This window comes from Prunus mume, linkage group LG8 (genome assembly GCF_029339155.1).
Source record: "Prunus mume cultivar Tortuosa linkage group LG8, ASM2933915v1, whole genome shotgun sequence".
NCBI lineage: Eukaryota > Viridiplantae > Streptophyta > Magnoliopsida > Rosales > Rosaceae > Prunus > Prunus mume.
Window position 1 is genome coordinate 13,207,999 of NC_142705.1, and position 20,988 is coordinate 13,228,986.

The following is a 20,988-nucleotide window of genomic DNA, read 5'->3' on the forward strand; positions in this document are numbered from 1 at the left end:
GTAACAATGTGAGTTTTTACTTTTTACACACCAAGGATTTTTTTATATGTAGAATATATATGTTGATTCCATCCTAAATTATTATTTTTGGGACTGTTGTATACTAAATATAACCCCTTGTGAATCGATTCCCACAAACCTGGCTCATAGCTGCATGGTCACTGCATGCTTGTACTCCAAATTTGAACCTTATATCAGAAAACTTGAGCAACATTATCAAAATTATTGAGAAGAAAGGGAGGGAGAATGAAAACAAACACGAAGCTGTTGTTGTTGGGGTCCATGCTCCCCCAAAATATCTTTTTCTTTTTTTTGTGCGTCCTTTCTATAAAAGAAAGTCCAAGCTCATTAACGTATCAAAAGCCCCCACTAAACTAGATACCATTATAGTGCAAAAAGTTTCTCATTAGTGTTTGTTCTCCAACACTGATTACCCTGGCTATTTCCTCCCCTCCAAGTTCATGTGAATGAATGCACTGCATTCTGTTCCAATTTGAATCCATTTGATATGAGAGAGAGAGAGAGAGAGCAGAGTTTCCCATAGTGTTTGCTCTCTTCATTTGCAAGGTTTTGTGTGAAAATGGATGGTTCGGATCATTTGGCACATGAGAGGAGCAAGGCACAGTTTGATGTGGAGAAGATGAAGATCGTCTGGGCGGGTTCTCTCTACGCCTTTCAAGTTTCCAATCGAATTGCTCGCCTTGTGGCTGGTGATCCGGCCTTTAGAAAGGAGAATAGAGATGTTCTAAGTAGGAAGGAGTTGTTTAAGAACACTCTGAGAAAAGCGGCTCATGCCTGGAAAAGGATCACTGAGCTTGGACTTTCTGAAGAAGAGGCCTCATGGTTAAGGTTTTATGTTGATGAACTATCTTATGCTTACGTACACTGGGGAATGTTTGTGCCTGCTATTAAAGGCTCATGTACTGAGGAGCAGCAAAACAAGTGGTTGCCTTTGGCAACTAATATGCAAATTATTGGTACATATGCACAGACTGAACTTGGGCATGGCTCGAATGTTCAAGGGCTTGAGACCACCGCAAATTTTGATCCTAAGACTGATGAGTTCATCATCCACAGTCCTATGCTGACCTCAAGCAAATGGTGGCCTGGTGGACTGGGAAAGATTGCGACACATGCTATTGTCTATGCCAGGCTTATTACTGATGGGCAAGACCATGGCGTGCATGGTTTCATTGTCCAACTACGGAGCTTGGATGATCACTTGCCTCTTCCAGGCATAACAGTTGGTGATATCGGGATGAAATTTGGAAGTGGAGCTTTCAATTCCATGGACAATGGTTTTGTAAGATTTGATCATGTCCACATACCAAGGAATCAAATGCTGATGAGGGTGTCACAGGTTACAAGAGAAGGTAAATATGTACACTCCAATGTTCCCAGGCAGCTAGTTTATGGAGCTATGGTTTATGTGAGACAAATAATTGTAGTTGATGCTTCCATTGCCTTATCAAGAGCAGTATGTATAGCTGCTAGATATAGCGCTGTTCGTCGACAATTTGGTTCAGAGAATCATGAGATCAGTGGAACTGGTGTTGAGACACAGGTGATTGATTACAAGACTCAGCAAAGTAGACTTTTTCCTTTGTTGGCTTCTGCTTATGCTTTCAGATTTATTGGTGAGTGGTTGAAATGGCTATATACTGATTTGACACAAAAACTGGAAGCAAATGATTTCTCCACATTGCCTGAGGCTCATGCCTGCACTGCTGGCTTGAAGTCCTTGACCACTTCTGCAGCTGCTGATGGCATCGAAGAATGCCGAAAACTATGCGGTGGGCATGGCTACCTATCAAGCAGTGGCCTCCCCGAGTTATATGCTGTTTTTGTCCCTGCATGTACATATGAAGGAGACAACATTGTTCTGCTTTTACAGGTTGCAAGGTTCCTCATGAAGACTATTTCCAAACTGTCCTCTGGTCGAAATTACAAGCTTTCTGGAGCAACAGCTTACATGGGTCATATGGAACATTATTTGATCAAATATAGCTGCAATGTTCAAAAAGCTGAGGATTGGTTAAAACCCAATACAATACTTGACGCATTTGAAGCAAGGGCTATCAGAATGTGTTTTGCTTGTGCTCAAAACCTCACCAAGTTTGCAGATCAATCAGAGGGCTTTTCAGAACTCTCAACTGATTTAGTTGAGGCTGCAATTGCTCATTGCCAACTAATTGTTGTTTCCAAGTTCATTGAGAAATTGCAGCAGAACATAGAAGGAAATGGAGTGAAACAACAGCTGGAGACCCTCTGCTACATATATGCTTTGCATCTGATTCATAAAAATTCGGGCGATTTTCTCTCCACGGGTAGCTTAAAACCCAAGCAAGCTTCACTTGCCAATGATCAGCTTAGATCTCTGTATGCCAAGGTGCGTCCAAATGTAATTGCCCTTGTTGATGCATTTAATTACAGTGACCACTTCCTTGGCTCAGTTCTTGGGTGCTATGATGGGAATGTTTATCCAAAGCTCTATGAAGAGGCACGTAAGGACCCTCTCAATGACTCAGTTGTGGCTGATGGCTATGGTGAATACATCCAGCCTCTGCTGAACCAGAAACTCCTAAATGCAAGGCTGTGAATTTAGATGGACAATGGAGACAAACCCACTAGCCTTCTGTTTTTTTCCCTTTTCTTTTTCTCCTCTCATCTCAAGTGTGTTTTTTTTTTGTTTTTTGCTTTTGTCAGTAATTAACTTGTTTTTTCGTCTCCAAAGCAACTTGCTTTTTGTTATAAGGTGGAGTCTAAGATAAGATACATAACAGAAAGACTAGATGGGATTGCAGATCAATCTCATGTATTTCTGGGAGGTTTTCGTTTATCTTCATGGTAATCTCCTAGATGGGATTTGCACACTCTTTAGGGGTTCCATGTGAAGTCTTCATTGCTATTGCATCAAGATACTAAATAATGTGGCAAATAATTTGAAACTTTATTTTGATAGAAATAATACCCCAAATTGACAATAGGCGATCCAATGGTTTGCAACCCATGCCCCATATAACACACACAAAATCTTCACAGAAAACAGTTTTTTTTTCTTTCTCCCCAAGTTATGATGGGGGAAGGAGGTTATCTTACATACACGGCTGAAGTGTAATGGGAGTTCGAGCATAAGACCATTGATTTACAAGTCAATGGCCTTTTTCACTGGATTAGACCACGTTGGTCACATAAAATTTCTTTATTTGTATGCAACAGTCTTTTTTGGTGCTGTGATGGCGATCTTTCCCCAACATATCTTTATGCGCAATCTCCGAGATACTTCCATGTCTAATACCAATATTGACCATATAAACCAAACCTTAATTACTTGATAATAAGTATATCACACATGAATTGTCTAAAATCAAAACTAAACACAACATACATAAATGAAAACATGTGAGAAAACACAACGAGCCTTAGGAAGCAACAGGGGGTAAGTCAAAAAATAAGAAGAAGAAAGGCCCTTGTAGAATAGTGGGTATATAAATATTGAATTGACCATTCCCAAAAGGGAGACTTGAGACGGATATTTATATACCCTCTGTATATCGTTAACCGCTACTTCTCATTATTCCCCTCTGTATACATATACACACACTTATATATTCCCTTTCTATTGAGAGATATCCTTTGGGGTTCTCTACAAATTATTTTTTAACGATCCAGACCTTCCATTTTTTAAGTCTACATTTATATATCATAATTGCAAAAAATTAGACAAATTAAAAACCATTTCGATATCCAATTGTGTCATACAAAATCAATGAACACGGTGCTTCAAGAAAGTACTAAAATTTCAATAATTCAATTGAGTGATCAAATAATATCAGATTCAAGTGATTTTTTTTATAAAGATGATCTTTGAATTATTATCTATAAAATAGACATTTGAATTCGTAAAATACAGTATAGAGTGGACCTTATATATATATGTATGTATATGATCATCCTAATATAGTAATATGACTCGTCCTAGTATGACTCATTCATGAGTCATCTATATATATAAAGCAAAATACAGAAAATGATGAAACATTCAAAATACCAGAAAATGTCATTGGTTAATGCAAACATTAAGAATTAAAATTATTAATTAGATGATGATAATATATTATCATATTTTAAAAAATTAAAATTAAAAGAAAAATAAGATAATTGTTCCTATTTTTATAGAACACAACTACCCATTATTTTTTAATTCTAAAATAAATTTAAAGTTTTTTTAAAAAAGCCTCTCTCATGTGCCGGAGCGCGTGCGGCGAGGCTAATGGGTTATGAAATGAGATGAATTGGGCTCACCAAATGGGATTAATGAGACTTAAAATGAAACTCAATTATTAATAAACTTGTATGGTTGTTGGGATTGGACAATGACTAGGCTCAGCCTAGTCCAATTTTATAAAGTCTACTGTCTAACCCTTGTAGAAGGGACTTATATTCATCACAATATTTAAACTGTTGTGTCAGCACAATATTAGACTTTTATTAAAGTCTAATTTAATATGTTTTAAAAAAATAGTTTCAGCATTTCTAACTTCATCAAGCATAAAACAGGACACTGAGTCCATTTTAATTGATTAATCATGTTCTATCTTAGGCATTAAGTCACGAATTTTTTTTAAGTGTGACCGTCATACTATTATGTAGTGTTGTCAATCTATGTGTTATAAAATGTATGAATGCCGAAATTGATATTTTAGAGACGAAAAATGAATGAATTAGTAACATAACGGACATGAAAGTAGCATAAAAACACATTTCGCAAGGCCACCACCAAAAGCGAGTAGGTCTCCGTTGGACCAAGACAATAAAACGAGTTGAACATGACCCTAACTGGGTAACTTAACTAATAAGCAGGCGGACGTCAACGCTGCCCAAGGTCTTTGTATAAATCCGTTTAATTCATTTTTATTTTTTGGTACTAAAAGGGGGATTAATTAATTAAACTATAGAATTAGAAACAACGCGTCCCCGAGCCCGAGAGGTCCGTAGGGAATCTTTTTATTATTATTGTGAATATTTTCTCTTATCTTATTTTCCTGTTTATTTTTTGTATTTTATTTTTATTATTTTGGTTCCTCCCTCCCTCGCTCGTTGCCTCTGCGAACTGCGAAGCAAAGATTTGACCGATCGGAAGGAGGAAAAAATGGTGAAGGAGACAGAGTATTACGATGTTCTTGGAGTGAGCCCAACGGCTACCGAGGCCGAGATCAAGAAAGCTTATTACATGAAGGTAATCTTCACTTGCCTCTTTCGTCTTTCTAGTTTGATTGTTCACAGAAGCTGAGAGAGAATTGTTAGCCCTAAATTTGATTAGGGATGATTAGAATTTTGATGCTTATTTCAGTTGCTTGTTCCTCAATTGATTCTACAATAATCATAGTAGATCCATCCATATTCTCTTTTATGAAGCATTTTGCATATGAACACTTACTGCATTAACAAATATGCAAATTTTAATTTAATTAAAAATTTTGTGTGGCTTGCAGGCAAGGCAGGTTCATCCAGATAAAAACCCAAATGATCCTCTTGCAGCACAGAATTTTCAGGTAAAACTATTTACTAGTCATCAAATTATCAATTATGTCAACTACAATGTATTTCTAACATCAAGACTTGGTATTTGCTGCCATTGATTTGCACAGTAGAACCTAGAAGTTCTTGATGTTACTTGATTAACTGGGTTCGCTTACACTTGTTCTCAAAGATAGTTTCTTTTATTGTTCTGGTAGACCAACTGTGTTGATTAATTGGATTCAGGTTTTGGGAGAAGCTTACCAAGTCTTAAGTGACCCAGTCCAACGCCAAGCTTACGATGCTTTTGGAAAATCGGGGATCTCAACGTTAGTTTCTTGCTCTTAATCTGTGTGTTTCTGAATTCTAAGATTGAAAGGTGTCTGACACGCACCTCATAGGTTGCCTGCATTTGTCACAGTGTATGTGTGTGTTAGCTTAACACATAGTTGCGTGTTTCTGACATTTTTTGAATGGTTCCCTTTCTTTCAGCGACTCAATTATTGATCCTGCAGCAATCTTCGCTATGCTTTTTGGTAGTGAGCTTTTTGAGGAATATATTGGCCAGCTAGCCATGGCATCAATGGCTTCACTAGATATTTTCTCAGAAGGGGAGCAGTTCGATCCCAAAAAGCTGCAAGAGAAAATGCGGGTACTGTTTTGTTTATTTATCCTCACTAACCCAGTTACCTATAATTTTCTGTGATGCAATGAGACCAATTTGGTTAGGAATTAAATTTGGGAGCAATGCATTTAATATATTGGTACTACAAAGTTAGTCATTTCGTTTGTTTTCTGAAATGCATATTTGTTTGGGCTTTTCAGTCCCACGTTCACCAAAAAAAGACCTTCTTTTTTGTAGTTCTGCCAAGTCTTTGTCTTTCAAGAATGGTTATATATCATATTGGTTTCTGTGTGAAAATATCCATCTATTACAGGTTGTTCAAAGGGAAAGAGAGGAAAAACTTGCAGAAACACTGAAAAATCGACTCAACCAATACGTGCAAGGAAACAAAGAGGACTTTGTTGGTCATGCTGAAGCTGAAGTTGCGAGGCTTTCCAATGCAGGTAATTGATCCCTGCATGTGGTGCTTTTGGGTGAGAGAACAGAAAAATTGTTACCTTTTTCAACTGCTTTTAGGTCTGCCATTGTTTAAAAGTTGTTTAGATTTGGCTAATATCTATTCTCTTGGATTAAAGAATAACTGAAGAATAAGCTAGGTACTTGTAATATTGTTTGGGACCGTACAAGATGAGATCCTGAAAACACTCGTAATGATGATTTGCCATGTATTCCTCCATTGATTTACTCTTTCTCTAAACATTTTAATATTTAGTTCAGACTTATACTGAGCCAGTAGTTAACTTACAACAAGTCAATAAAATTATAATTGTAAATTTTGTTGGCTTGTAATTTAGTTACTCATTTTATGATTTCATCATGGATGGTATTCCTGTAAAGTCAAATAACTGCATCCAATTTCAATAGAATATTATGCTGTGACACGTTTAATGGGGACTATCATCCAAACTATGCCCAACAGTTCATTCCTTTTTAAAGGTTAAAAAATTGCTGAGCAGTAGTTCATTGCTCAAGGTGTAGGAACTGATTTTACAATATGCTTAATGTGATTAATATCTGATGGAGCTGTTTCTATGATTATTTCCTAAGCTTTTGTATATAATTTTCAGTGATATGGTCTGTTTTCTACAGCTTACGGTGTTGATATGTTGAATACAATTGGCTACATATATGCCAGACAATCAGCAAAAGAGCTAGGGAAGAAAGCATTATATTTGGGAGTCCCATTTATTGCAGAGTGGTTTAGAAATAAAGGGCATTTCATTAAATCCCAAGTAACAGCAGCAACAGGTTAGTAGATCTTTCTGGATTCAATATCGCCAGTCATGTCCTAAGTCTATGTTCTCATGGTGACTGTACTTGTTGGCCCCAATGATTAATTGACCTATGGGCCTAACCAGAGGTATGTGGGCTGATCCGACCCACAGTATAGGGTCCAATCCAGTTCATCCTTATGTGTTCAGATATTGACAGGATAAGGAATATTTGTGTTTTTTCTCTCTCTGTTTTTGGCATATGTAAGGTATAAATTCTCACAAATGCACACAAGTTTGCTGACTAAGCTAATGTGCTTATTGGTTAACGAACTATTATTTATTTCAGGTGCACTTGCTTTGATCCAGCTGCAGGAAGACATGAAAAAGCAGCTAAGTGCAGAAGGAAATTACACTGATGAAGAGCTTGAAGAATACATGTCGTCTAACAAGAAGTTGATGATTGATTCCCTGTGGAAGCTTAATGTGGCTGATATTGAGGCCACTCTTTCTCGTGTTTGTCAGATGGTTGTTTTTCTGCCCCACCATTTTATTTAGTAGTTGTCTGAAACATGAATGGAAATCTTGTTTAGATTGTAAGTTTTCATTTGATCTTAGGTTCTTCAAGACAACAATGCCAAGAAAGAGGAACTCCGTGCACGAGCAAAGGGCTTGAAAACTCTTGGAAAAATCTTCCAGGTATTGTGTTCTTAACCAAACTATTTTCATGATTTTATGTAGCTATATTAATAAAGATTCTCCATAGATTGCCTAATACATTTGGAAGCTATGGCATTTATATAGAGAACTAAGTCAACCGGTGGGAATGAGGTTGAAAGTGCACAAAATAGTGGAGTTCATATTCTGAATGGAAGTGAATCACGCTATGATGCTTGTTCTCCTATAACAACACCAAAGGCCTCAAATCCTGAAGAGCCATCTTATGCTGTATTTGCATCACAGGTATCTTTTCTTTTAATAAACTCATTTTATGTGTAGTTCCCTTATTTTTTTGGTGGACTGAATGTATAGATCCTTTCTAGGATTTCATAAAACGGCATTCCACTACCGCGCAGAATGCATAAATTTTTAACATTTGGTGTTTTCTAGTTTTGGGGACATGACTGGTCTATAAGCATTTTTTAAAGATAGAGGTTACCCATTTGCCTTCGTTTGTATTAAATGGCATTATGACTTACTCTTTTTAATATAAATAGATTCCTAACAAGGTGTTACTTGCCCGGTAAAAAGAAAACAATTAGAAGAGTATTGACTCATTTGATGCCATTGAACAGATGGGCAAATAGGGGGACAAAAAAACTATTTGACTAACGTCAAGATTATAACCAGTGTCAGTGCTCCCAAAAAGTAAAAGCTACTCTAAATTCTGGCAAATTCAGCTCTTTGATGATAACAAAAGTGAAATGACCTTTAAATACCTTGGTTAAGCTAATGGATTTATTAATTGTAAAATTTTTGTTTTTTATTTTTATTTTTACAAAACAAAATTCTATTACTACCACAACAAATTAACAATCCAGACTACTTCGAAAACAAAGACAATTCCAAAACACGGCCAGCAAGAAGCCAAACCAAACCTCCCAAGTAGCTTTCCAACCTGGCCATACAAAGGAAAATCACTGTAAACAGGTGAAACCACGACAAAAACAAAGAGCAAAACATTTCTTTGCGGTCTTCTCTATTCTTGTTGGCAACGGAGGAAGTTGAGGAGTCTGGGCAGGAAGTAGAAACCCTCGCACATTTGTTTTGTTGAATGCATTTTTTTTTTCTTTTTAAGTAACTTTTTGGAAAAAATATTAGGTGCCACAGAGCCCCTATGTGGAAGCCCCCCAAATTGCAGGTGCGCAGTTTGATTATCACTTCCCAAGGCCAACTGCACCACCTGGTGCCCAGAGACATTCATCCGTTGGCAGGGATTAAGGATGGAGATTTCTTGTTCCCCTGTTTTCCGTCTTGTAGTATAAAACTTGTGACATATCTTTTGTATCAATGTTGTGGCTGGTTTTGTGGGAAGAATCTGGGGTTTGTTTGCTGGATGTGCCTGCTTGAAACAAGTTCTGATTGTGGTTGAAGGACATCTCACCTCCAGCTGAATAGGCCTCATATATTCTTTTGGGGAAGACAGATTTATATACATAGGGAGGAAGATAGATTGTTGTAGAAGATGGTATGCCGTTGTCGCCAGTTGGCTGTTATAGTTTGCCTAGTTATTTACTGTGTATTTTCTCGGGAGTGACGGATTCATGTTTTAGTTTCGAAGGTTCAAATTTAGGCTCAACCCTATGTTTTTGTCGATGTGGAAATTCATGTTGATTGCTCATATAAACAAACAAATCAAATATCAAGATTGTAATGTACATTGTCCATTGGTCCATATTATGTGATGATAGAGCTCTCTATCATTCTGTGGTCATGTTTCTCACCTTAAAATTTAAGGTCCAATTAAACTTGTGCACAATTGATTGGCAGGGCAAAAATTTTACATGTTGTATACTTTGAGAATAACAAAGGAGTTAAGAATACTTTCGCCATTGCTGAATTGAATTAGCTTCATGGGGACGGAAAGCCTCCTTAAGACCCTTGCCTCAATTGAGGGTCTGAGGGGGCGACACTACCATGAAACTAGAGGGATCGGGGAAAAAGAGAATTCATACTTGTGACTTCTTCCAACATTGAGAAGAAAAGTACTTGATTTTTCTTTTTAACCAATGAAAGAGGAGGGAATTTGAATTTTGGTACATCCTTCCAATACAAGGAAAAGAAATACTACTCTATCAAATGCCATATGGTCCAGTGGAAACTTTGTTAAAACTTGTTTTTCAGTAGGAAAAAGTTGTTCTTATTTAAACTTAATGGTGCTCTATGTCATTTTAAAGATAGAAGAATCCACATCATCTTACTTAAGGCGCTTGGAGGTGAGGAGATGTGAAGTTGTAGAAATATTTGTACAAATTCTTGTTCAAGCATCCTAAATCATTTAGCCGTGAGCAAACATTCTCAAGATTAATTTTAGAGAGACTTTGGAAAAACACAAAGGAGAGAGAAATTTTGTAAAAGAAGCCAAAATGGACAAAATTGCCCTTATTTATTTTTGGATTTCCTAAGGAATCATTTACATTTGCATGTCTTTGATTTGAAAGTTGAGAGGTTTTTATGTCTTTTTTAAAAAGCTTTGGCTTTTTCCAAAAGTGAATTTTTTTTTTTGGCTAAAACCTAAATTTACTCTTGTTATCACAGTATAGCCACTCGGCTATAATATTTATAATTAAAACCGCTTCGCCACGTATACTTTTTTTAATAATAAAAATTTATTATACTATATTATAAAAAATCCAAGTATAGCCGAACGGCATTACTATTTTTATTATATAGACAATAAAAAGACCCGCTTGGAGCCAAGCGCCGCTTTGCCACGTGTCTAACAGTATAGTTGTGCTTTGCTATACGATTTTTAATAATAATAATAAACCTTGTATAGCTGCACGTGATACGCTTTAAGTATACTTTGTTTAAAAAAATTTAAATTTACTTTAGTGTGCGGAGAGGGCTTTTAAAAAAAAATATATTTAAATTTAAAATATTTTAGAATTAAAAAAGATAATGGGTAGTTTTGTTTCATAAAAATATGATCAATTATCTATTTTTCTTTTAATTTTAATTTTTTTATTATAAAAAAGTGTGAATTTATCATATTATCCTTATTTAATTAATAATTTCAATTCTTAATGTTTGCATTAACAAATGACATTTTCTAGTATTTTGAATATTTTGTCATTCTCTGCCTTTTGCTTTTTATATATATATATATATATATATAGATTATATTTAATAGGAGTATAGCCGCCGGCTATACTATTTATTAAAAAAAATTAAAGAAAAGAAAATGACCCTTCTAGTTGCATTCGTTTATACTTTATAGATATTAATTTGCTAGTTTCGACATCTCCAAAGCAGATATTGAAGAGAAAAATTTCACAGTAAATCAATTTGAGAGTTCAAATTTTTTTTTTTTTCATGGGAATATTTGTCTTTGGTCTACCTCGTTCTCTCAAGTACTACTAAATTATGTTACTGCACACATTATTTGTTGTAGAGAATTGCATGTTGAGTTGGAGTTCTTGGAAATTGCTTCACATTTCAAACAACACTTTACATGAAAAATACTATCACCTCGCTTATAACTATACCCAAAAATCTTTGTTTGAAATTGTGGTTCTAGTTGGCAAAGAGTTTGCAAAATCACTATCTTTCATTTTAGTTACAACAAGCAAGAAATAATTTAGTCTCTCACATTCTTTCAATTAGTAAAATAGGAACAGGAAAAGTATGAATAAAATACGTACGTGTTTTATTCGGCAATATTTTGGCAAATTAAAACTAATAAGTTCGACCAATATAATATTTTAATAATATTTATTCAATTTTTAATATATATTATTTTTATTCAATAATGTGCGAAAATTATGTGTATAATACCTGAATTGTGTGTGTATAATTGAAAATTTTGTAAAAAATAAGTGTATTAAACATGAAAAATATGTGTCCAATACGAGTATTAAACGTGAAAATGCTAAATTCTTTATACGAGTAATAGCTCTAGAAAAGTAAAAACTCAAAAGGGAACAATAGAGACTCATATAATGGCCTAATAGTAATGAATAATGTTCTAAACGACCCTTATCGATAAACAAAAATTGGGGAAATGTTCTAAACTACCCACATGGCTCCTAGCGCCCATTTTGCCACATGCGGCCATACTATTTTTTTATAATAAAAAAATAGTATACCCCAAGACTATATGATTTTTATTTTAAAAAGCCCCGAGTATCGCCGCACGAGTATACTATTTATAATACATAAAAACAGGACACACGCCTAGTGTTAGGGGTGGGCACGGTTCGGTTTGGACCTATTTTTGCCTCAAATTGGAACCGAATTCGGTACTATTTCTTGGTTCAATTCGGCCGGTTTTAAAAAAAAATTTATAAAGCTGTCCAGTTGGAGTTGAACCAATTTTGATCCTGTTCCAGTTTGGTTCGATTTTGAACCGGATTATTATTTTTTTCAAATTATTATTTTATACAAATTTCAACTAAAATATTATTATTTTAGCTTGAAAATTAACAAATTATTCAATTTCATAAAAAAAGAAATATTAAGGCTAGAAAAGAGAGATGTTTTGAAATTGAACTTGGGTAAATTAGTAATGAGATTAAAAATATAGTATTGGATATAAATAAATATTAAAATTATATATTTTTAAATTTGGCCAGTTTGGTTTGGCCCGATTCAATTTGTTGGGGTATAGAACCGAAATGGGAACCGGTTAGAACTGATTTGGTTCGATTTTTGGAATTGGGTTTGACTTTTTGGTCAACATGATTTTTTTTTCTTCCAGTTTTTTGGGTTCGGTTTGGTTCAATTGATCGGTTCTTCCGCTTGATGCCCACCCCTATCTCGGCGTTAGCGCCCACTTCGCCATGTGTCAAAAATAGTATAGCCGTGCAACTATAATATTTTTAATAATAAAAATCATAGTATAGGCGCGCGGCTACATTGCTAGGCATGCCTTAGCGCCTACTTTGACGTGTTAAAAAAAAGTCGCAAAAAGTTTAAAAAAAAACAGCCGCACGGCTATACTACATTTTTATTATTAAAAATAATAATATAGCCGCGTGGCTATACCATTTTTGACACGTGGTGAAATTGGTGCTAGGCGCCAGACGGATCTTCTTTTTAAAAAATTATTTTTCCCCAATTTTTATTTATCGATAAGGGTAGTTTAGAGCATTATCCATTATTGTTATGCTATTATCCGATTATCTATTGTCCTCTTTTGAGTTTTTACTTTTCCAGAGCTATTACCCGCATAAAGAATTTAGCACTTTCACGTTTAATACTCATATTGTACGCATATGTACGGATTTTTCATGTTTAATACACTTTTTTTACAAAATTTTCAATTATACACACAAAATTTAGGTATTATATACATAATTTTCGAATATTATTAAATAAAAATAATATATATTAAAAATTTGAATAAATTATATTAAAATATTATATAGTAGCCGAACTTATCAGTTGTAATTTGCCAAAATATTACTGAATTAAACACATACGTATTTGATTCATATTTTTCCAGTTTCGTATTTTACTAGCTGAAAGAATGTGAGAGGATAAGATTATTTCTTACTTGTTGCAACAAAAATGAAAGATGGTGATTTTACAAACTCTTTGCCAACCAGAGAGTTTTAGTGGAGGAATTCCTCAAATATCTTATTTAAGGAGTACCTTTGTAGAGCCCGACTTACATTGTATTTCAGTGATCCAAAATGTTTAGTTTTTACTTATTCCTTCAAAGATATTTTTGTACAAAGTTAGACAAATAAGAAACTCATATTTGACACACATTTGGTGTGTATATTTTTATATTGTGAGAACAAGAAGGAAGTTATATTTTGTTAAATTTATTTAATAGGAATATCGTCAATAAAATCAGCTAACAGCCATAACTACATTACATTAGAGTAAAAAAAAATTGATAAAGTGATCAAATTTGGAAAACAGAAAAAGGGAAAAATAACTTGTACCAAAAGTCAAAACGCAGCGTTAGAGGCACTCACACCACCACTCAATATCCCTGTCTCAGCCTTTCTAATTATCAAATCACAGAAGCAGACCAGCAGCAAAAACAGCAGCAATAGCAGTGAACGAGAATAAGAGCAAGAGTAGCAATGGAGGGAGGGAAGAGTATCACCCTCCAACAGTTCATCTCTATCACGGCCCCTCTTATTAACTTGGAAAAGGTTCTCTCTCCCTATAATGCTCTTTTCCTGCTTTGTATCTTTGCACTCAATTTGACTGTAAAAATGCCGGAGAGAAATGAAGCTTTATAGAACTATCGTATTTTGGCAATCAGGAAGCTGAGATATCTGCCTCCATCACTACTGGGTCGTCCAGAAACTTAGATACTGCGCAAAAGAAAGGCTCTACTATTCTCAATTTGAAGTGTGTTGATGCTCAGGTACTCGTATTTCATATGATTTCCACTTTCCTATGGCTTCCCAGTTACTGCTTTCAATACCCATTCCACTTCTAGGACAATTCGACACAACCCGAAAAGAGAGAGAAAAAAAAGCTTACCCTCAGTTTGTTTCGATAGAAAAAGTTTGCAGGAAAATAATTTCTAGAGCATGTTTTTCTTGATTGTCTTTTGCTTTTGGCTCCAACACAACACGAGGGTTGGAAAATATTTTTCTTTAACTGTCAGAAAGTTTCTGGAACTTTCTTCTGTCGAAACAAACAGGGCTTTACTTTTCTACGAGAAATGTATTGAAGCATTCATTAAAACATAATTATAAAATCTCTAGAAAGCATTTTCCTAAAATGATGGAAATGTTCCAATGAATAATGTTTTCACAAATGAATGCATTTTGTCAAAACAAACAATTTGTTCTTGGGTGGAGCATAGGATAATAGTAATGTATTTATAACTTATTCTGCCTTTGGTTTTGAGAATAGACAGGACTTATGGGGAAGACTCTTCTTGAGTTTCAATCTACCAAAGCAGACGTTCTTCCTCCTCATAAGGTAAAGAATCCATAATTCCCTCTGGCTACTTGCTCAGTTTGAATTTTTGCAATGTTTGTTCTTCTTACTGTGGACTACAGTTTGAATCACTTCAAGGTTAATATGGTTGTTTTAACTTTTAATAAGCATTTGAAGGGGTCCCAGCTCCAAACTATACCATACTATCTTAAGTTTGTCCTAATATTTTTTCTTCTCTGCTTTTAATTTTCAGTTTAGCTCCCATGATGTGGTTGTTCTAAAACCAAATAAGGCTGACTTGGGGTCCCCTGCTCTTGGACAAGGTGTAGTTTACCGGTTAAAGGTAATTCTATGTTGGGAGGCTTGCATTTTTTGTCATGATAATTTTAATTGTTGAGGATCATACTCTTGAGCTTACTTGTGCTGGTGGTTTGCTGGTGTTTCTTGAACAGGACTCATCAATTACTGTTGCTTTTGATGATGTTCCTGAAGATGGTCTAAATAGTCCTCTACGCCTAGAGAAACTGGCAAATGAGGTATGAAATTCAAACTCAAATCTTTGAATGTCATTTTTTCTTCAAATTTTTTTAATCATCACATATTTTTGAAGGTTACAGTTAGTCTGGTTAAGAAGTTCTTAATAGTTGATCATGTATGCAGGGATTACTCAATCATCTATTTCCTATGCCCTCCTAGATTAATATTCATTGGAAAAAATTGTTGCAAATATTAACTGCATTTTTTCAGGTTACATATAGTAGGATGAAGGATGCCTTGATACAATTGAGCAAAGGTGTGCAGAAGGGTCCTGCATCTGATTTAATTCCTGTCTTATTTGGAGAGAGGACACCAACAGTGTCCAAGAAGGATGTCACATTCACCCCATTTAACAAAAACCTTGATCACTCTCAGGTCCTTAAGCCTAACTGTTTTCCCCTTTAATTCTCTTCTGAATTGTGAATGGTGTCACTCGCCATGTGTAATCTTGAGTTAACATAGACACATTATATTGATGAAATTTCTCCAATTCAGCAGCTTGAAAGAATGAAAACACACAAGCACACATTCAACAGACACAAACACAATATGTACATGCATGTGTTTGCCAATATGTGAGTATGTGTGTGGACATAATGCCACCTTTGAATAAGAACAATCATCACCTGCAGGTTCTCTGAAATTAATCATTTTATTAGTGAAACTAAAGAAAAAGCCAAACAAATTGAAACGTAGATAATTAATCAACAAGATAAATTCATTATTATCACATATAATCTGCTTCATCTGAGGTCTTGAGGACCACGGCCTCTTCTTTTTTATATCAGTTTCACTTGTAATATTATCAATTAATGTTTTCAAATACATAAACTTCTTAATGATAAAGCTCTGATGTTATTTGTTTAAATAATTGCACCTTAGATATGGTCGGTGGGACTAAGCAAATTTTAACTGATAAGTTGTGTCATCCTTGAGGTTACTTCAGATTATTAGTTGATTGATATAGTACCATACCTATTGTTTTTGTTTTCTATTTCTGTGCGCCCATTATTTTGGTGAAAATCCAAGTCCAAGTTCACTTTTTATGCATATAGTATTTCCAAGTTTAATCCATGTTTCATTTCTTAGTAACTAAAGTACCTACTGCATATGTTTTCTTATTTTATTTATTTTTTGTTCCTTCTCTTTTCCCTTTTTTTTTTGGCTCTATAGAAAGATGCCATTTCAAAGGCCCTATCATCGAAAAATGTATTTTTGCTGCACGGGCCTCCTGGAACAGGCAAAACTACGACTGTGGTGGAAATTATCTTGCAAGAAGTTAAACGTGGATCAAAGATTCTTGCATGTGCTGCTTCAAATATTGCTGTTGACAACATTGTTGAGCGACTTGCACGCCACAGGTATTGCACTACTTTTGTTTTTGAGAACTTCATCTTTTAATTGAAATTTTAATGTTAACTCTAGCAAAGGAATATTGAGATCCTAAATATAAGTTTTTTGTAATCCTTTCATGGGTCCCTCATTTCTTCTTTTATTTGTTTACTCCTTTTTTTCATTATTTCTGTTGTCATGCTGTTGTTAAGGAACGCCACTCATTACTTATTACCGTGTCGTTTATTAGAGTAAAGTTAGTGAGATTGGGGCATCCTGCACGTTTACTACCTCAAGTACTGGACAGTGCATTGGATGCACAGGTATGTGAATTCTTCAACTTTGTAAGAAGAGAAAGAATTAAATTCTTGTTTTTCTGATAGCAGATTTTACTTCTTATTTAAAAATTATTATTTCATCGGATTAGCATGATTTTTGGTCTATATCTCTGCATTCTGCAACATTGGTTTTCTTTCTCCTATGTATATGAAGATTGACAGTCTGCCTTTGCATCCTCTATGAATATGTAATATGTATTATGTATACAAGTGTGTGAACAGACATATATGTAGACACACGTACAGATATGTATATAATTCTTCTAAAGAATATATGTGTGCTTGAACTGATGCCTGACAAGTAATCAGGGATTTAGTTATCTTTGTGTGTCTAATTGGATTAGTAAATACACCTCAACTGTCGTTCTTATTTCAGATCCCATTCTTTTCTGTCTTCTATTATTGCTGCATGGATGTGCACTTTTGTCATTCTCTGGAATTTTAGCTTCAAAGTACATGCATTGCCTTTTATATATTATGGTGTATGTCATATTGGGAAAAACTTCTAAATAGGATTATTCTTTTTGATAAAAAAGGTGATCACATGTGATCACCCAGAAATGTGGTCAAATTATCCAAACCGTTCTTTTTGAAGTACTAATAAAGGATCATCCTTGTAAAAATCAACTAAATAAGAAACCATTAGTCATCTAATTGTCATCAAATAGATAGACAAACTTAGTGTTTCGACGATGTTTAAACATTTGTAATGATAATAAGCAAATAGCTCAGTGATTTTCGATTTGGTTGATTTTTTACATGGATACACCTTGGGGACTCTAAAACTGAGCTGTTCAGATTATTGGATCACATTGAGTGGTGGACGCCATCAAAGTAGTCCTTTCTTTTCTCAAAATGAGGACATTCCCTTTAGAATCTCCTTCTATCATATTATAACTTGCCTGTTTTTGTTTAACTATTTTTCTTACCATACATTGTTCTATGCTGTCAGGTCTTGCGAGGGGATAATAGTGCTTTGGCAAATGACATTCGGAAGGAAATGAAGGTAGTTATGTAGAGTAAAATTGAAGCCTGAACTTGTAAAATCTTGCATGTATGAGTTTCAAATAAAAGTTACAATTGAATTTTTGTTGACAAGGATGCTTTACCACACTAACATGTTAGCATTTATTTATTTAGTAGGATTTTTCTTTTGGTTACATTGGAAGGGATTGTACCCTTGACCTATCATAATCCTAATCATTTCCCCACCCTCTCTCAACACTTGGATTTGTTTAATAGGACTTAATTATAGAGGTTAATGTGCTAAAGACTGAAGTCTCACTGACCATTGCATGGCTTAACCTTAGGAGCTTGCACATTGCATTTTTCCAGGCATTAAATGGGAAGCTGTTAAGAACCAAAGATAAGAACACAAGGAGGGAAATCCAGAAGGAGCTTAGGACTCTATCAAAGGAAGAACGTAAAAGGCAGCAGCTAGCTGTGACAGACGTAATAAAAAATGCAGATGTGGTGTTGACAACTTTGACTGGGGCATCTTCTCGCAAGCTGGACAATACTTCATTTGATTTGGTGATTATTGATGAAGCTGCTCAGGCACTTGAAATAGCATGCTGGATGGCTTTGCTAAAGGTAACGGTCAATACAAAGGCATATACATGAGCATGAACACCAAAACTTGCATATGCATTTCCATAAAGTACCTGTTCATGTCGTATGTATGCACATAGTAATGCATGTTGATTTGTGTGAGTGGTCATCAAACACATAACATTTCATTGTTTTAGGGTTCAAGATGTATACTTGCAGGCGACCATCTTCAGCTTCCTCCAACCATCCAGAGTGCTGAAGCTGAGAGGAAAGGTTTAGGAAGGACCCTCTTTGAACGTCTTGCAGACATATATGGAAATGAAGTCGTGTCTATGCTCACTGTCCAGTACCGAATGCATGAACGCATCATGGATTGGTCATCAAAGGAACTGTACAACAGTAAGGTGCTGAGAGCATGTGTTAGAACTTCCAATAACTGAGTGTTAGAACTTATATCATTTTTTAAAGAATAAAAAAATGATTCGCTTTGATTGTGTGATATGATTATATGGTTTAATATCATTACAGATTAAAGCCCATTCAAGTGTTGCTGGACATATGCTTTTGGATCTTGAGGATGTAAAGAGGACCCTTCAACAGAACCAACCCTTCTTCTAATAGATACAGCTGGGTATGCCGTGTATTGTTGCCATATACTCAAAGTTCTATTTTTGTTTTTTCGGAATACTGTGGATCACTCGTGGAGGATGTTTGGAACCATATAAAGTAAATCACCGCAATATCCTCTGAGATTAGGATTTGGATACCATTGTCCACTTCAGTGAAATCTTAATGATGCGGAATACCAAAAAGCTGATTTTGGAAAACTGTCAAGTAACACCTAGGCATGTCAATTTGTGCTTTGATGGGTTAGAAAAAATTTCAAATGATACTGCACAAACAAACATGACATGACAAGATATCCTATAACCTATGACACAACTCAACGAGTAATATGTTTACTTTACGTTGGGAGAATTATTTTATCATTTATTTGGTTAATTCATGCCAATTTCATGTTAAAATGCTTGACACAAACACCATAGGGCACAAGCAAAATCAATTATTTAAATTTCATGCCAATCCCGCTTGATGTTGTTAGTTGTGACATTTTATTTTGTAATTTCCAAAATTCCATCCATAGTAGTGCGGCTAACGCCAGATGAGGTCCCATGAAAAAGAGTAATTTTGAATGTTGTGAGAAACAAAAACAAGTAGATCATATGCCGCATCATCTTCTCAAAAGGGATTCCTAATTTAATTTGTAATGAAAGAAATGCCTTCATGTATAACTGTTGCCACTTGTTCATGCTGATCTGTCAGGTGTGACATGGAAGAAAAGAAGGATGAAGAAGAAAGCACTTTGAATGAAGGTGAAGCTGATGTGGCTATTGCCCATGCTAAGAGACTTGTTCAAAGCGGTGTTCAGGCTTCTGATATTGGAATTATCACCCCTTATGCTGCACAGGTATTAACATGCCCTTTTCCTTGCTGTAAGCATTAGCTTCTTGTTATGAGCTTCATTTCTCTATATACAGTGAAGGATTACAATAGCTTCTAGATAAATCAAAATCCAAGTGTTCACTTCCATGCAGCTTCTTTAGTAGCATAGATGTCTTTCATTTTTTTTTCTTTCTTATATCTGATCTGTATTGCAGGTTGTCTTACTGAGAATGTTGAGAAGCAATGAAGACAAGCTAAAGGATTTGGAAATCTCAACAGTTGATGGTTTCCAGGGCCGGGAAAAGGAAGCCATCATTATTTCAATGGTTCGGTCTAACTCAAAAAAAGAGGTACACTTGTACTCTGGTACTATTACTAATGCATATTTTCAGAGTTAGATAACAGTTAGCACCATATTCTAGAATATAAGGAATTTAATTTTAGAACTTTGAAATATTCAGGTGGGGTTTCTGAGTGACAACAGGCGAATGAACGTGGCTGTAACACGGGCAAGAAGACAATGCTGTCTTGTCTGTGACACTGAGACGGTGAGTAGTAATGCATTCTTGAAGCGATTAATAGAGTATTTTGAGGAGCATGGTGAGTATCTAAGTGCCTCAGAGTATGGCAATGAATGAGCAAAAATACCTGGGCATAATTTGTTGCTCTGCCCTGCAATCATATGCAAATTGGCTGCATTGTGGTGATACAATAGCATGGCTCTGCTTTTGCGACACAGGACAATTTATACCTATAGAAAATTTGAAAAAATTTTATTGTTGTTGAAGATTTGCCTATTGGAAATTTGTTTATTGTACTTTTTTCTTCTTCTCTAATTATCTTATGTTTTATATTGAGG

The 20,988-nt window shown here is 35.1% G+C and overlaps 2 protein-coding genes and 1 pseudogene across 3 annotated transcripts; all 3 read left to right on the forward strand.

Annotated features, from left to right (window-relative positions):
- Nucleotides 1-360: 360 nt before the first annotated feature.
- LOC103339462 (peroxisomal acyl-coenzyme A oxidase 1 pseudogene) lies at nt 361-2,873 on the forward strand (annotated as a pseudogene). Its single transcript, XR_016122642.1, has one exon. The product of XR_016122642.1 is annotated as a peroxisomal acyl-coenzyme A oxidase 1 pseudogene (transcript).
- A 2,089-nt stretch (nt 2,874-4,962) lies between these two features.
- On the forward strand, nt 4,963-9,785 carry LOC103339357 (chaperone protein dnaJ 10-like). The gene is made up of 10 exons (XM_008242641.3): nt 4,963-5,239; nt 5,496-5,555; nt 5,767-5,849; nt 6,013-6,172; nt 6,459-6,588; nt 7,235-7,393; nt 7,706-7,884; nt 7,975-8,055; nt 8,161-8,319; nt 9,178-9,785. The coding sequence occupies exons 1-10, from the start codon at nt 5,153-5,155 to the stop codon at nt 9,295-9,297; spliced, it is 1,218 nt and encodes a 405-aa protein (XP_008240863.2). The 5' UTR covers nt 4,963-5,152; the 3' UTR covers nt 9,298-9,785.
- A 4,241-nt stretch (nt 9,786-14,026) lies between these two features.
- Nucleotides 14,027-20,965, forward strand: LOC103339358 (uncharacterized). The gene is given in 16 exon segments (XM_008242642.2): nt 14,027-14,186; nt 14,300-14,404; nt 14,902-14,970; nt 15,182-15,271; nt 15,381-15,464; nt 15,676-15,840; nt 16,639-16,826; nt 17,048-17,120; nt 18,088-18,141; nt 18,471-18,728; nt 18,884-19,090; nt 19,215-19,275; nt 19,278-19,317; nt 20,010-20,154; nt 20,345-20,479; nt 20,591-20,965. Coding segments are annotated over 16 exon segments (1,923 nt in total). The 5' UTR covers nt 14,027-14,114; the 3' UTR covers nt 20,768-20,965.
- Nucleotides 20,966-20,988: the final 23 nt, after the last annotated feature.